Source organism: Lolium perenne, chromosome 5 (genome assembly GCF_019359855.2).
Source record: "Lolium perenne isolate Kyuss_39 chromosome 5, Kyuss_2.0, whole genome shotgun sequence".
Classification (NCBI taxonomy): Eukaryota; Viridiplantae; Streptophyta; class Magnoliopsida; order Poales; family Poaceae; genus Lolium; species Lolium perenne.
Window position 1 is genome coordinate 160,159,085 of NC_067248.2, and position 16,451 is coordinate 160,175,535.

The 16,451-nt window shown below is 47.0% G+C and overlaps 1 protein-coding gene and 2 long non-coding RNA genes across 3 annotated transcripts; 2 read left to right on the forward strand and 1 right to left on the reverse strand.

Annotated features, from left to right (window-relative positions):
• Nucleotides 1-3,458: 3,458 nt before the first annotated feature.
• LOC127300381 (uncharacterized) lies at nucleotides 3,459-5,945 on the forward strand. The gene is made up of 3 exons (XR_007851152.2): nucleotides 3,459-3,895; nucleotides 3,980-4,199; nucleotides 4,779-5,945. It is a non-coding gene; the product is annotated as an uncharacterized lncRNA (long non-coding RNA).
• Nucleotides 5,946-7,037: 1,092 nt separating this feature from the next.
• Nucleotides 7,038-8,243, forward strand: LOC127304891 (uncharacterized). Its single transcript, XR_007853576.2, has 2 exons — nucleotides 7,038-7,174; nucleotides 7,986-8,243. It is a non-coding gene; the product is annotated as an uncharacterized lncRNA (long non-coding RNA).
• Nucleotides 8,244-11,685: 3,442 nt separating this feature from the next.
• Nucleotides 11,686-13,856, reverse strand: LOC127300382 (CASP-like protein 5B3). The gene is made up of 3 exons (XM_051330489.1): nucleotides 13,614-13,856; nucleotides 12,367-12,499; nucleotides 11,686-12,052 (listed from the first exon to the last, which is right to left on the reverse strand). Exons 1-3 carry the CDS (start codon nucleotides 13,766-13,768, stop codon nucleotides 11,858-11,860), a joined length of 483 nt encoding a protein of 160 aa, XP_051186449.1. The 5' UTR covers nucleotides 13,769-13,856; the 3' UTR covers nucleotides 11,686-11,857.
• Between the last annotated feature and the right edge of the window lie 2,595 nt (nucleotides 13,857-16,451).

The following is a 16,451-nucleotide window of genomic DNA, read 5'->3' on the forward strand; positions in this document are numbered from 1 at the left end:
ATCTGTCGTAGCAGTTGTTAGCTAGCTGCAGGTCGTGTGGGATGGCCAAATGCAGGAAACGGTGAGAGGGAGCTGCGAGCTGTGAAAAATGAACGATTATGTAAAAGAGTGCCGTCCGCTATGTGGGTTACCTCTAATGATTGCCGGTGATTTAAGTGCAGTAAAATTATGAACCACAGATGAAACGCAAGCATGAACATCTAGTATTTTTCTTTCAAAAATTTCGGTTGGGACACACTACCCTTTTCTTTTTTGAGGAACAAACAACTTTATCTATCTATACCTAATAATAAAAAAGTTAAGATTTCCTTGGTTTGGTCCGTTATTATGCGCTTTCGTCCAACCTTAAAGGCGCTTTGGTCCGCCCCACACGTTGTTTTGGAATCAAAAGTTACCTATTGTTTCTGGTTCGTCCGTCAATTGTTCTTTGAACCGGTCGATTTTGTGTCGTAATCATCCTGGAAACGAATCTAATTCAATCTCCTAGGCCACCGCACACACCCTTTCTCTACTTATACAGGTGCCCAATCGATCTATCATCCGCTAGCCGACCTTGCCAAGGGATCCTACAAGCGCCGCCATGTGGATCCTTCATGGACTGGCGGCGCCTAGGGATTCAGCTAGGAGGCGTGAGCCTTCATAGTTACAAAGCGGCAGCGCTGCCGGAAGACCGCGCCATCCTTGCTTGATCCCCGTATTCAAACTTCCACATAGGTACAACGACATGGAACTGCGATTTCTTAGGGTACGCCATGCGCTGAGAGCCCTACCGTCGTCATCTGCATAATCGACATAGGCACCGACCCCGCAACACCTAGTATTAACGAATAAACACAAGAGTCTGAATCGCTCTTTACAAGTTCTCTTACAGGAGCTGGAGATCACAAATCATAACCCTTTTACCATAAAGGTTGCCTTGTGTTTTTTTTGCGGGGTAAAGGTTGGCTTGTGTTTAACACTGAACCTAGGGTTTCGTCCATGCCATAGGTGAAGCTGCCAGTCCTACAAAGCCACCTTCTTGGCAATAAGAGAATCACTAGACCTACAAATTAAGCTTGTTGAATGGGAGATCATGATTAGGGCCGTGTGACGTGACCTCTCACCTACGCAGATCATCTAAAAAGTAAAACCGACTCACCCTTAGCGTGCACCGCTTGCGTGCGCTACAAAAGTCGCCGCTGTCGTCTTCCGCGAACCCATCTTCAGGACATAGATCTACACACTGACCTTGTTAGGCCTTCCGTTGACGCTACCATGATTCCAGACAGTGACACCACCCTATACGCGCCCAACATCACATGTCCACCGCCGAGACCCTGTTATGCTACGCCACCGAGACTCGTTATCACCGATGCGCTAGAAACAACACCGCTCCACCACAAAACTATCGAGTGGTCCTTCAGACTGATGCGCATCTCCAATATTATTGGCCTTCCAGATTGGGCGCTCGCCATTTGTTTTGTTGTTGGAATTCTCTTGTCAATGGCCTTGGTGTCTGAGTCTCAAGGTGAGGTGTCGTTCTGGGAATGACAAGTACACCATGAAGGGTACCTCATGGCGTGGAGAGAGAGAGAGGGAGGTGAGAGAAAGGCAGGGAGCTACCGGGACAGTGAGACACAAGTTACCCAACTTCATATCTCGCAATGGTAGTGAAACCCTACGTGCTGCTATAATTCGTTATAGGCTACAAGTGCACAATTACAATGAGAGAATTGGTTCTGCCTCAAGGGTTCCCGGGAACCGGCTTATAAAACCGTCATGATCTAGGGTTTAAGGAGTAGTCCAGGTCGGACTCCACTAGCACTATCCTAACTAGCTACAACTTGCCGAACATGTAACTAACGATCTGGCTAACCTATGTTGGTACGGATCCAACCAATTATGTCGGTGGATATAACTAGAGCTTCTGATCATGGACTCTCCTTCTTGGTCAATCAGCAACTAGGCCGCCTAATTGGGTCGTAGGCACAACCACCATGTGTGTGGGCCACCTAGATTTGCCGGTATTGGACGGTGTCGTTGGTATACCCATGAATTATATCCACAACACAAGGAGATATACATTTTTCACTATGAATACCCCATTTCGCTCATAGTGCCAGACCACAAAGTCTTGAGTGTTGTCTCTCGCAATTTGATATTTTGTATAGTTCAACATCGAACTCGCATATGTTGAACTCTTGACCGTAATTGAGAGGGAACATGACAGTTAGAGCGGCCTAGACATCAACACTGGTTTCAAGTCCAACGACACGAGCGAGCACATCCAAGGGAGAAGGGACATGTATTTGAAAAGATAAATCATGACATGTTGGTCCCGTGCAATCCAGTCGATGTAGTCCGGATTATCGATGGTTTTCTTCTTTTTCTCAGCATCCTCAACCTCCAAGGTTTTGGCCGGGCCGACGCTAGTGCCTTTGAGTAGGGCATTGACCCGTGCATCGTGCAAGGTCAAGAAACATACGCCTTCCAGAAGAGGAAGTTGTCCCGCGTCAGTTTTGGGAAGGGGGAGAGCCTAGTTGTAAGTGCGCCAGTTTTGCGGCCGGAGTGGTGCTCGACGAGGAGGATGCCCTGGGGCAGCGGGAAGGAGGGAGATCGGTTTTGGGTTTTAGAATTTGTGGTGTGGATCAATGCCCTGTGGCTAGGTCATGGAAGAGGGAAGCTCTAATACCATGTGGAAAACATAGCTAGGCAGAAACGATGCCCTCAAGGACAGTCGCTCGTGGTATGTGTTCTACACTATATCTATAGGGTAGTGTACTACACTATATCTATATGGTATGATATATGTGGTTGTTTAGCACTATCGAGCTCCATCCTCTCCCGCAAATGACTAGCTTCCATTGTATTCTTGCTTGTGCGGTTGATCACTGGTAACCTCACCGCTGAAGCGAAGAGGTAACCAGAAGCGAATTTTGGGTTGCAACCAAACAACAGGAGCGCCATTCTAGGCTGCTATTGTGCGTGAAAACCAACTTGCCAAACGGGCGAATCCCAAATCTCTACGGGCCAAGAAAACTCTGCACATGGGACCAGACGAGAGGCCTTTTCTGACCCGTGGCTAGTCTAAAGCCCGCAAAGACGTTCTTCGCACTAGAGCAGTGGTGCAAGAATTCAGCCTTGGCTGCCAAACGCGCCCAAAGCCATCCAGGTGAGAGCTACCTTCTGTGTCTTTCAACCTCTGTTCTGCAAAGATTTGAAATCACAAACCTCGGTCCTTATTTTTGCACGTTCGGTATCCTCACTATGGGCAGTCAAATTGACTTAATTCTCTTGCAAAGCAAACTGCTACTGATATTTGCTTGTATTGGAATCAGGTCCCCATTGGCAAAGGAACCCCGTGCTCCCTTCAAATGTGGCTACCTGAATCCGGCCAGGCCAGGCCAGGCCATGTGAACCCAAAAAAAGTGACGCACCAACAGGAAACTGCGATACAATCTGAGAGCGGACGAATGACGCCCGGGCTGGGGTGATCCGTTTATCAGGACACGGCATCGATGGTGTTGAGAGCATGCAGGAGCAATAAATGAAACATGGGTGATTTCGTTAAAATGCACAATACGATGGAGTACTCGGATATACAAATTGAATTTGGGTAGATGGGAGCGAGCTCGACATAAATTGCATCGGGTCACCTGGGTGCAGGTTGCAGCCTGGAACAGCTTGTACCCCCGATTGGTCAGGCCCATCATGTATTGGAATCATCCTGCACCAAAATCCTACTGCCAGCGGCATTCCCCAATCTCTTTGAGCTCGACGGAGATAGCGAGGTGATTTCGTCTGCGGCGGCGCTCCTTCCACGCTGGAGCGAGGCCAAGCGACCGGCGAAGAATTGAGCAAATTCTCCATCTGCAAAGCTCACGGGCACCGAGTTCTTCGGAGATCTGGTGCCAAAGTATACGTGCGACTCTGTTGTCTCCCCTTCTTTGATTTGTGCACTGTTGGGTCGTATTGATTCAGGGTAGTTCCCTGTTCGTAGTTTGAAACGTCTGGCGGAAATACGCAGCGGCGGGGAGGAGGTAGAGGCAGTCTGCTTCCGTTCAACCATGGTGCCGGAGATAGCCACAGCGCTGAATCAAAAGGCTCGGGCACACAGGCTACCTGCAGAGGCGTCCCGGACAGGGTGCTTGATGCAGATAGATCCGTCAATGGAGGCGAAAATGGGGGAAACGGCTGTCATCTCTTGATGGAAAACGAAGGTACTGTTCCTAATCTAAATTATGCAGGCGACTGGGACAGATGTTTTCAGCGCCCCTTTGACCTAAACATATGATGAAAATCTCGCTTAGCATCTAGGTTACGGATGCAAATTGGTAGAAAGATACATTTTTACGTTCCCTGTTTGGTGCAAATTGTGGTCTGCATCTTGCTTGTTCGTAAGATGGTTGATGCCACTATAGCAAATTAGCAATGACACTTTGCATCAGTGGTTAGACGAAGAGAAAAATAGTTGTTACACTTGATGTACCAGGCTTGACTCGTATGCAGATTATGTATAATTTTAATGTCTTGCTCTTACGTAGATAAAATGTTTGTATTACCCTCTGTTGAAAAGATAACAAATTGCAAAGCTCAAAAACAGAACCAGGTAGTTTTAATCACCTGACTTTTCGAATGGTGGACTGATGGGACTAGAGGATGAACTGCTTAGAGTCAATTTTTTTAATAAAAGTGTAATATTTTCCATAAGATAACACTTCCTAGCCATGTGCTGCACAATCCTTTTTGGTCATCTTTTTGAACTCCATATTAACTGGACTTTTGGTTCTAACTTACAGGCACCGGGTAGGGAAGCCTCCCCCTGAGAGAGCAATGGTCATTGAATTTTCATGCTTGAGTGCTCAGGAACAAACTTTGCGCGACTACCCAATTAGAGGAAATGGTGATGTACATCAGTACATGGTACCTAGGAGCATTGGTCCAGACCGATCGCTCTGTTAGAAACTTTAAATTGTGCGTGTGAGACCTCTGTGTGACCACTGCGACTTCTGGGCGAAGGTTCCGTGTATATATGTGTCATGCACTCAGCCTTCGGCGCCATGGTTACTCTACATGCACTAAGATTTATAACGAAAAAGAGAAAAAAAGACGTTCCGTGAACCCCAGCTATCTTTTCTAGGTTCGCTAAAAATTAATTCCTATTTGATCTTTGTGGTTGTCATTGAGTTCAAATAAGTTAGCATTAGCGACTAAACTTGACAAACTCCTGAAGTAAGAAGTCCTGCTGATTTGACTAGCCAGGCACACTTCATGTTATACAGAATACATCATTTGACATTGATACTTTGGATGAAAGGAGAACTACAACTCAGCGTTTCATGTGGTGTGTTAGTCCAAAACCAGCCTGCTGAATCCTATTCGTTAAGTTCATGGATTGATAGTAAAGACTGTACCTACACTGGAACCACCATAAACCGTGTTCTTCACTGGTAAAAGTATGCTACTTATGTACATTGCTTGTTGAATTATCAATATCAATCAATGAACATTTAAAAGTAAAAATATGTTGGTTATTTCTTAACCTGTCGTTGCTTTATCACTGGGAGCCACAATAAAATGATAGGGACTGTAGTATCACCTGCTAGGAAAATATACGGGCCATTGATTTTTTTTGTCCGGCGACCAGCCAAGAGCCAAATATTGGTTCCTCGGGCATATTCATCAAATTTCCTTTGGTGCATTGTTGTTCATTTCAGATCTCTTACCACTACCACTCTGTTCAGTGCTCAAATTAATTTACTGCAGGCATCCATGCAGGAGAATGTCTTAGTTCAGTAAAATTGTTTGAATATAATTGGCATTGCCACCATTTCTTTTCATGGTGCTCCTGAATATGTTTTTGTTTTGCAGGGTCATCCAAGTCCTATGGATGATATTCAACCAGCTGTAAAAAGTGCCTTGAGGAGGGCTTACAAGCAAGGAACTAGTTATCCGATTAGCAGATCAAATAAGGGTGTGTTTGGTAGACCGGGTGGAGTCAGATTCTCCCACCTCATCCCACTTTTTTTCACGTTTTGTTGTTTGGTAGGGTGGGTCGGTCCAACTGGGCAGTGCCCACCTCACCCGAAAAATGCCTCTCAGCCCTGCCCGGTAGAGAAGCTGAAATCGAGCTTCGCATGTGGGCAGGGCTGACCTCGCCCGGAAAACCCCACGCGCGCCTCTCCCGTGGGCTGAGACCAGCAGGGGTCAACCGCCCCGCCCCCTCATTCTCCCCCAAAACTGCTCCCTGTCGACACCGCCCAAACGAGCTCCGCTGGAACCTCCTCGACGCCGGCTTGCACCGCCGCTCGACGCCGGCCTGCGTCGCCCCCTCCCGCAACGCCACGGACGAGCTCCGCTCCGCCACGCCAGCAAGTCCGCCTCCAGCTCCTCGACGAGCACGGATGCGCACCGCAACGGACCGGCCACGCAGCAATCTCCGCCTCCAGCGCCTCGACGAGCTCCGCCTCCAGCGCCTCGACGAGCTCCGCCTCCAGCGCATCGACGAGCTCCGCCATGGCAGCAAGCTCCGCCTCCAGTGCCTCGACGAGCACGGACACGCCACAGCAGCCCGGCCACGCCAGCGAGCTCCACCTACTGCACCTCGACGAGCACGAATGCGCTGCAGCAGAACGCCGCCCACGCCACCGAACTCCGCCACATCCGAAGCGATGCCCCCTGCACGGCCACGACGAGGGCCAGCGCCGCCACGGCCAGCAAAGGGACCCGATTGCGTTTTCAGAGGGACCTGATTGCTTTTTTTCTGTGTACAGGGATCCGATTGCTTTTTTATTCTATATACAGGGACCCGATTGCTTTTTTATTCTATATACAGGGACTCCATTGCCTTTCATTTTGGTATTCAGGGATTTCTATGCAATTTCTCAGCACATCTCACCCCGTACAGTCCACCAAACAACAGACGCACTTGACATATCTCAACACACACGAGGTACCAAACACGTGAGGATATCCCAACTCAGCTTAGCTAGGGTCAGCTTGTATGAGTGTAGATAGCTATTCTCTAGTGACCCAGGCTACCAAACACACCCTAAATATCTCAGGCAGGAAACACAAACTTTAAAGAAACGAGTGGCAACACTCCTGGAGCCATTTGATGAGAGTTTGCCTGACAAAAGTGGAGTAGCATCAGCTAAAAGTGTTGAAGAAGAAGCTTTTGATGCTGAAAATTATGGTATGTGATTTCTTAGTAAATAAATACAATCAGACAAGGGTTTTGAGTGAAGGATAAACATAATGCAGAAATAGAATTGTTGGAGGTTAACACTTCTATGAATTGAATAATCTGCTTGGTCAGGGATGAATTTCTATCTTAATATACATTTATTCTGTTCTTTAATCTGTAGCATGCCATGTAGGCCTTTAGCTGGGGACATATCAGGTGAAAGCATGACCAAGTTCTGAAAACTGAAAAATTCTCCTACTAATGGATCATGTACCAACGGCCAGATTAGATTCTTCGTTCCACCACTAATCACTAATGCACATTTTATAGAAATCCCCTGCACTTAATGTACTAGCACAACTCACGAAGAGTAGTTCCTGGGCCTTCCAAAATTCTCATAGTCGGGTAATTTTTACATGCTAAGAAACATGAACCGGCAAACTTTAGGAAGGACATATGAACAAGCATGTTTATTAATCTGGACCATTCTCGTTAGTACTATTTTATCAGGAAGGAGAGATCACAAATAAGCAACCAATAAAAATCATATCTAGACCATTTTCGTGATAAAAAAATCATGCACATTCCACTGTTTACATCAGTCATGGCATTAAGATAGGCGGAAATTGTTACAGATTAAAGTTCTGCAGAGCAGTATGATAAAGATTCTATGATACGTTCTTAAATTTCCTGTTTGGCAAAGGCCTGCAATGGAGCATCCACTCGTATAATTTTGTGCATGGTTAGAATGCCATATAACTACTTTTCATATCTTTTCAGGATGTTGATTTTCTTTCTTGCTGTTTCTATTTTGCTCCAGCGAGCAGGATTGCCAGGTGTAGAAAGAGGTTTGCCAAGCATGGCGGATGATGGTGGTGCAGCAAGATGCCACTAACATTGAATTAGGGATGAGCTACTGATTAATATATTGGTATCCTATTGATTAATTAGTGGGGGTAGATGTTTTCTACAATGTTCATTAATGATGAACTTTGCCTCATCCAAGAGTATGTAAGATTTTTTTGGAAAACCAGATGTATCATGCAATTTTTTAAATGGAAGTATTGATGAAACGTCAGCGTATGCTGTCATACTATCTTACCACCGGAAAATATATGAAATTTATTTGGGTTGTTAGCATTCCTGTAATTCGAGACATTAAGCTGGTGTGCAGTCTATTCTTTTCTTTAGGAATTTTATATAGCTGTTCTAAACAGTTTCAGCTTAACAAAGATCTAGTAGTATATGATAATTTGTGAGCTTCAGTTGTAGGAAGGATTTTGCATTAGTGAGCTTCATCAGGAATGGTGGGTCTGGCCTCACCAAGTCAGGTCTTCGTAAAGGATCGACCTCCCACCACCAAGGAACCGCGTGGTACAGGAAACAGGATCGACCTCTCCGTATCTCACCATCCAACTGCACGCAAGTACACCTACTGACAACTTTTTGGTTCACATGGCTACCATGCATATTTCTGAGGTGGTTGGGAAGACCAGGCTCTGCATTGCTCTCTGAGATAATAACTACTAATTATACACAACGAGTTATGACGTCAGTTAAGGAAACGGATGGCTTGATTGGGAATAGATAAAAGGCTCACCCAAGCTCGGGCTTACTTTGGAGTTTTCGATACAATCTTCGCTATACCGGAGTTAGATCACACAGACGAGATAACACATGCATGTCGCAAAGTCAGGTTCACATGCTACTGTATCTTTGTTCATTCATAGCTTTGTCTAACCATCGTTCAGCTACCAACAATCCTGAATCGAAAATTTGTGAACAGGCCTACTCCTGCAAACGTACCTAAGAGCATCTCCACCGATGGCCCCAAAATAGTCGCCGGTAGAGTCGCCGGCACTTCCGTATGGGGGCGCCGGCACTGCATCCTCTATTTGGGGGTGCTATTTCCACACCGACGCTCCCAACCCGGCGGCTCTGATAGATAATTTAAATTAAAATCTCAAATAAAAGCATAAAAATTTGAATAAAGAGAAGAAACATTCCACTAAACTAATACAATTGGAAACATGGTTTACGCGAGGATATAATTTGGAACATGGTTTTCCACAAACTAATACAGAGTTTGAACCATGGTTGACACAAATATAAAACATAACAAAATAACTAAACCTAACTAGTGTTGGCATCGCAAGTTTCGTATGTTCGTTGCCAAGAAAGAACACTCTCAGGCACTCCCAGTCACCCAAACTGGAAAATCCAGCTGGTGACGGTACCCTGTTGGTTCTTTGTAGGAAGAACATCCAAAAACATGTGTGCTTATTTTCGCTGCGAAGAAACAACACATTCAGTCGTCCTCCTCATCGGTGTCGCCGTGGTAGTACCGGCGGCTGCGCGTCTCGTCCATCACCTTGACGCTCATATCCCCCTCGCCAAAGTAGGAGAACATGATCACGAAGCCGGATTCGAGGTGGTGGTAGCGCGCGAACTTCTCCCAGCCGGTGTGGAGGTACATCTTGCCGTGCGCGTCGCGGATCATGTCCACAATCCACCGGCAGCAGCCGCAGGCAGCCTCCCGCAGATGCAGAGAGGCCGGCTCATTGCTGGCGACGAAGTTGGCGAACTTGTCCGGCAGCCTCTGGATGCCGAGCGGGTCGCCCTTGAAGATGATGACGAACAACACTTGCCGCTCCATCTCCTGCAGGTCCGACGATTAAGACGACGGTGTCGCAGGCGACGACGAGCGTGCAGCTCTGCCGCAACCACAACCACGACCACGGCCGCGACCTCGGCCTCGACCAGACATGGCATCGTCTCTTCAGATGGTTGTGGCTAGGGTTGGGGAGAGAGGTGCTAGGGTTTGTGTGGGAGGGACGATGCGAGAGCGCCTTTTTATAGGCCGGAGGGAGGCGGGGGAGCGGTGACACTCATTAACGCTGGCACGGAGAGCTAGGTGCGACGGGACGGTTCGCTGCGCGTCTGCGGGAACTGCATCGCCGATGCACGCCAATAACTCATGTCGCGAGGTAGGCGACGGTTAGGTTAAAATTGAATGTGCCGCTGACGCGTCGGCCCCGCCACTCCCCGCTGGCGTCGACTTTTGGAATGTGTGGCTGACAGACGGCTCCCACGCCCAAAAATTTCCGCCTCGCGAGACGTAGGCGCGCCCGATTCACGCCCTTGGCCAAGGGGCTGACACGGGGTTGCCGACGCTTCTATTGGGCTCGGAAAAACGCCGATGTTCTTTGGGGCGCGCCGATGTGAGCCCATTTTCATCCCTGGTCCCGAAATCACTATCGGGACCGCTATGGGACGCACCGGTGGAGATGCTCTAAATCTAAGCGGTGAGCATCTTGTAGCGTGCACATAAATATCTTTCTGGATATAGTGCACAGGTCGAGCAACGCCAAGCATACCTGCACCACACCGATCCAAGATGGTAAAAGTGATAATAGTCCCTGCAATATTTATAATCTCCTTGCAGCATGGATTTTTACAGGCTAGACACCCCTACTCCTCAGGTTCGGTTAATTATCAGAAGAGAACCTATGTCAACGTTTAATGATGATAAATTTAAATGATGATCTTGATAAATTTGTTTGGGGTCTAACATCCACAGGGAAATTCACGGTTAAATCGATGTATACTGATATGTTAAATAGACACACAAGATATTTTCGTAAGTATCTTTGAAAAATAAAAATCCCACTGAAAACAAAAATCTTTATGTGGTTCTTTAGTAAGAAAGTCTTGTTAACCCGTGATAATTTAGCAAAGAGGAATTGGAACGGAAATACGAAATGTTCTTTCTGTGATGCCGAGGAATCAGTTGAATATTTGTTTATTTCATGTCCTTTTGCTAAGCTTATTTGGCGGGTTATTTTCGCTGCGTATGATATTCCACCTCCATCCAATGTAACAAATATGTTTAGAAATTGGCTTAATGGAGTTGACAAAGATGATGAAGCTAGAATTAGCATTGGTGTTTCGGCTTTATGTTGGTCAATTTGGAATTGCAGAAATGATATTGTTTTTAACAAAAAAGACTACTAATTTTCTGCAGGTTATCCACACTATGGTCCACTGGATCCAGCTTTGGCGTTTCTTGCTCCCGGAGGATCAGCGGGACTGCATGGTTTCTGGATGCAACCGCCTTCGCATGATTGCCCAGGATATTTTCTACCAGGCTACTTGGCGGCATGTTAAGAGATTACATGATGCTTAGATTGCTTAGTAGTCTTTTATTTTTTTGATGGTTGATTTTTGTATCGACCCTCGTTGATCCATGAGTTGTAAATTTTGAATATTGAATGGTTTAATAAAAGGCTGTGTGCATCAACCGATGCAGAGACCAGGTACAACCCATTTCGAAAAAAAAAATTATCAGAAGAGGACCAGCATGTGGAACCCAGGCAAAAGAGAACATATAAGCACCTGATTGCACAGAGGATTTCCACATAAGGCATCCTGCAAAAAATAGAGATAACTCTAGTTTTACATCCTACAAATTGGACTGGATTAAACTGGAGTTTGATCTCAAAATATAATGAACACATTGGTTGAAGAGAACCGCGGGTATAAAACTACATTGTCCACCTCACAAGTCACAAGCTCAATAACCGAAGCATAACCTCCATGATAATTGGTTCCACATCATCAGAACACAGTGCAATCGATCAACCATCCTGACAATTAGCACAACTTGACGTTGATTATGAACACGACAGATCACTAGAAAATGAAAACTAGCAGCTCGAGCATGGAAAGAAAAGATGTAGCCGCCAAACACCACACGATGAATGCCCGGAGGATCGAATGCTCTATTTGACCGCAGGCCACCCTCCTGCAGAAGTCCACATCCCCCACATATAGAGTCAACGCGCTGTTGGAGGCAGAGACTGCAGTGAAAGTGAGAAACGCCATGATCTGCAAATGCATCCACAATCGTTGTGAATACCCAGCTAGACCTCGCTTGTTCTGTCAAAAAATGTTTTCGCAGGATATCTAAAATACATCCCTTAGATGAAACAACTTCGGTTTAGCTCGTACAGACGAAATAAACTTTTGCAAACTATACGGTTGGATAGCCAAAATTAGTTCACAACATATTAGTAGTTTTTCGTTCCTTACTCTCGAAATCTAAATAAATCAAAGCATACTAATAGTTTTTCATCCCGTACTCTCGAAATGTTTTCAAGAAAGGTGAATGATATTTTTCGGTGAATCAGTTAATTACTTACCCCGTCACCGACAACCAAGAGGAGTACAAGCCCTCGTTCATGAAGAACTTTCCTATTCCTCATAGCATAGATATCAACACAAGCAACGCCCAAACTCCACACAATCTGCAGGAGCATCATCGTATTCATAAACCTGAAACAAAGAGAGGCCATGATACACCCAGTAGGTTAGATGATGTCAATAACACAAACTTGAGCTCCTGCCCAAGTGATTCTGGACACTAGTAAAGAAATTTAATAGTTTGTGCAGTTCATAATCTCAATAACATAAAATTTGATATAGAACCTAACATTAAATGGTCTCATTGCACGTATGAGCACATGAACATACGCAAACAAAGCATGTGTGATATTCCATTTCCATTTTATAAGTTGTAACATGTATGGGTGTTCCTCATCCATTCCAGCCAAAACTTAGCTTGGAACCCATTTCAGAAATCCTAGCAAACACTCTGGGAAAGCAAGAAACTTGTGTGAACCAGCAAATTAGTTTTTTTCGAAATGGACCAGCGACCAGCAAATTAATTTATTTCGGACACATATTCCTTTTCAAGTAAAGGAGCACATATGAGAGACCATATTGCACATTTACAGTGAGCGAACAGCTGTATATCCATTATGTACTACGGAGTATTTAAGTTGTCAGCATTAAGGGGTTAGTTCTGTGCCAAAGCGTGTATTCTGAACACAGGTTGGTCTATGTTTACACTGGTGACTAACCTATGCGAACTGAGTCCAAATACCCCCAAGCTCAAGACTAGTCTAGTCCCCATCCAAAAGATAGATCAGCTAATTGATGAAGTGAGACAGAGAAGAGATTTCCCTTTATCCACGTCTCAGTTGAGATCGACTTCTCCCTTGTTTAGGTCCCCTACTAAAAGAAGTTCTGAAGATATTCTGCGGCGAAGACAGGTTACTTGTAATTAATGTATATAGGGTTCCTCGTTCTCAGTGGTATCTAAAACAAACAGGCCAGTGTTTTGTAGACTTTACGGCTGAAGAAATTTCACAATGGACAACAACGAAATCTGTTCTGCTCAGGCAACTTCCCCCATATATTGCCAAAGGAAACACACACACACAAGATGAAGAAAGATTTTTTTTAAAACTAGAGATGAAGAAAGAAATTAGCGGAGCAAGAAATTCGACGGATTGAACTGATCATAGAGCCAAACGCACTAGCATTTCAGGATATGAGACGAGAACAAGATTAGTGGTGGTGGTGAGGGGAGAACGACAGGACGTACCAGAAGGCGGGGCTGTCGGAGAAGAACTCGAAATCGGTGACCATGTCACTGACGGATGCGACGGCGAAGAGGCATATTGACACCCGCAGCACCATTCCGCGCCATGTCCCAGGGCTCCACGGCAGCACCTGCTGCATCCCCTCCCCCATGGCCATGCTGGTTCGGTGTGGTAGGAGCGGCGCAGCGTGTAGAGGGTGGAGAAGAGAAGCCAGCCAGGGAGTGGGCGTTGTGATACTCCAGCCGAGGAGTGGGCTTCTTCTATAAGAATCGATCAGGTCCCCATTGCCGAGCAATTCCCAGTCTGCTTCCAGTTTTGGCTAACGGGCGCAGGGCCATGTGAACCCAAGTTTTTTTTTTTTCGATAAGGGGAGAAACCCCAGCCTCTGCATCAATTGATGCATACAGCTATTTTATTAAATTTATTGAGCAACCAGTGTTACAAAACCATTACAATTCAAGGATCACACAAAGTTTCAGCACGCACCAGCCATCTAAACACAGAAAGGAAAATAAGCAGCCACAAGATCTTCAAGTTAAGCTAAGCTTTTACCCTTGCACCAAACTGGGAACCTGACATTTTTCCTTTGCAGGGGTACTAAAACTGCCGGGGAGTGATTCAATCTTCGCTATACCGGAGTGAGATCACACAGACGAGACAACACATGCATGTCGCAAAGTCAGGCCGGATCACATGCTACAGTATCTTCGTTCATTCATAGCTTTGCCTAACCATCGTCCAGCTACCAAGAATCCTGAATCGAAAATTTGTGAACAGGCCTACTCCTACAAACGTACCTAAGTGTAAGCGGTGTGCGTGTTGTAGAATTGCACATAAATATCATTCTAGACAGAATGCACAGGTGGACATGTGAGGTAGCAAGGTCGGGGACTCGTCCCCTAACCCTCGCGTCCGCGCGGCGGCCGCCGCGCCGCGCCGGCGCGCCCCTTCCTCCCTCCCCTAGCCCTCCTCTGCGCGGTCTCCTCTCCGCCGCCGCCGCCCGGAGCGTCGTCGGGCAAAGTCCCTGCGGCGCGGCGGCGACGGCCTTCATCAGCCTGGCGATCGGGGTGCGGCGGTGTCCCTCCACTCCTTTCAAGCGGTAGCGATCCGAGATGGTGGCGACTGGGGAGATCACGCATCGGCGATGTTCGTGGTGGTCATTGGCCCTGAGCCCTTTGGGCCTCGGCGGGCGGCGGCGCTGCCGACCTTCGGCAATTGCAGGGTTTCCTCTTGGCTCGCCTAGGATCTGATCCGGGTTTGGTTGTGGTGGCTTCCTTCTTCGCCGGAGGAGGTTGGCTGGTTGCTGGGGTGGCGGATCACGAGAGATCCGTCTACTCCGGCGATGAAGGTCTAGTTGACGACGAGCTAGCGGTGAAGGGGCCACCGGTGAAAACCGCGCCTTGACATCGTTCTTGGCGGATGATGACGGCGGCTATTGGCGTCGTTCCCTTGCGAAGGCATCATCTTTGCTGGCCTCTCCGCTTGCTCTTGCCGAGTTGGGGACTCGCGGCTGTCGGTGAAAACCGTGCCACGACTTGCGGGTGATGGCGGCGTTAAGCGTCGCTTCCTTCTTGAAGGCATCATCGTCGCAGTCTGCGGCTACTCACTTGTGCTGCTCCGGGGGAAACCCTAGATCCGGATCTCCCGGATCGGATGACGACGGCGCTTCCTGCGTCATTCTACCTCTCAAGGCATCGTTTTTGGAGCAGCGGCTGGATGGAGGTGGATCTTGGTGGAGTGGTGTTCATCTACCACGTTGACGTCGATGATTCTCGGCGGCGTGGAGCTGCAGGGTATCGAAGACGGACGCGGACTGCTGGACGCGTGCAGGATGGTGGTAGCTATCTGGCGTCATGGTGATATCGATGGCAGGTCTGGCAAGGTCAATGCGGTGATCCCTCTTGAAGATGGGTGCGAGGAAGACGCCGGTAGCGATTTCTGTGGCGTGTGCAAAGGCGTGCACTCAGGGTTCGCTTTGACTGGTTGTGCTTCTCACCCACCAATGGACGGCTTGGGAAGGTATTCAGTTTTAGATGATATGCGTTGGTGTATTGTCAGGGTAATGGTCCTGTTCATGATCACCCCCTTCATCGCTCTTGTAGGCTGTTGCTGAAAAGATGGCTTCGAGTAGATCTTTGTATTTTTCTTGTAGGATGCAGAGGATGGGGTGATGCTCCTATTTCAAAAAAAGACAGAGTGCACAGGTCAAGCAACGCCAAGCATACCCGACCGCAAGATGGTAAAAGTGATAATATTCCTCCCTGCAACATTTTTACTCTGCTTGGCATATTTTTTACAGGCTAGAAACCCCTACTCCCGTCTCACTAGTTACTCTGCTTTGGCCTTTGGTTAATTACCAGAAGCGGGTCAGCAGGAGGAACCCAAGCAAAGTTACACCAGCACCAACTAAGGAACCGCCTCCCGCTGGCCGCCAAAGTGATCACACACACGAGACAAGCTATACAACTCCACATGCTTTGCTTCACCATGTCACACGTACCAAAAACCAGCTATCTCATGTTTGTGTCATTCAGTTCACGCTCCTTTTTTTTTCGATAAAGGGCGCTTTTATTACTTATCAAAGTATTACACCCGGCCTCTGCATAACAGGATGCACACAACCGCACACTCACAAAAGGTCATAGTAGCACACGCACAAGGTAAATACAAACCAACACTGAAGGCCGAAACATGGAATGACAACTACGACTCCGAGGACTCTATCCTTAGATTACGCCGCCATCCATGTTGGGAAAAAATATCCTTCGCCACATCCTCCAACCGTGTAGAAACCTCCATAAAGAGGTCTCGGCTCTCTGGCTTCTGAAGCAAGGACCACG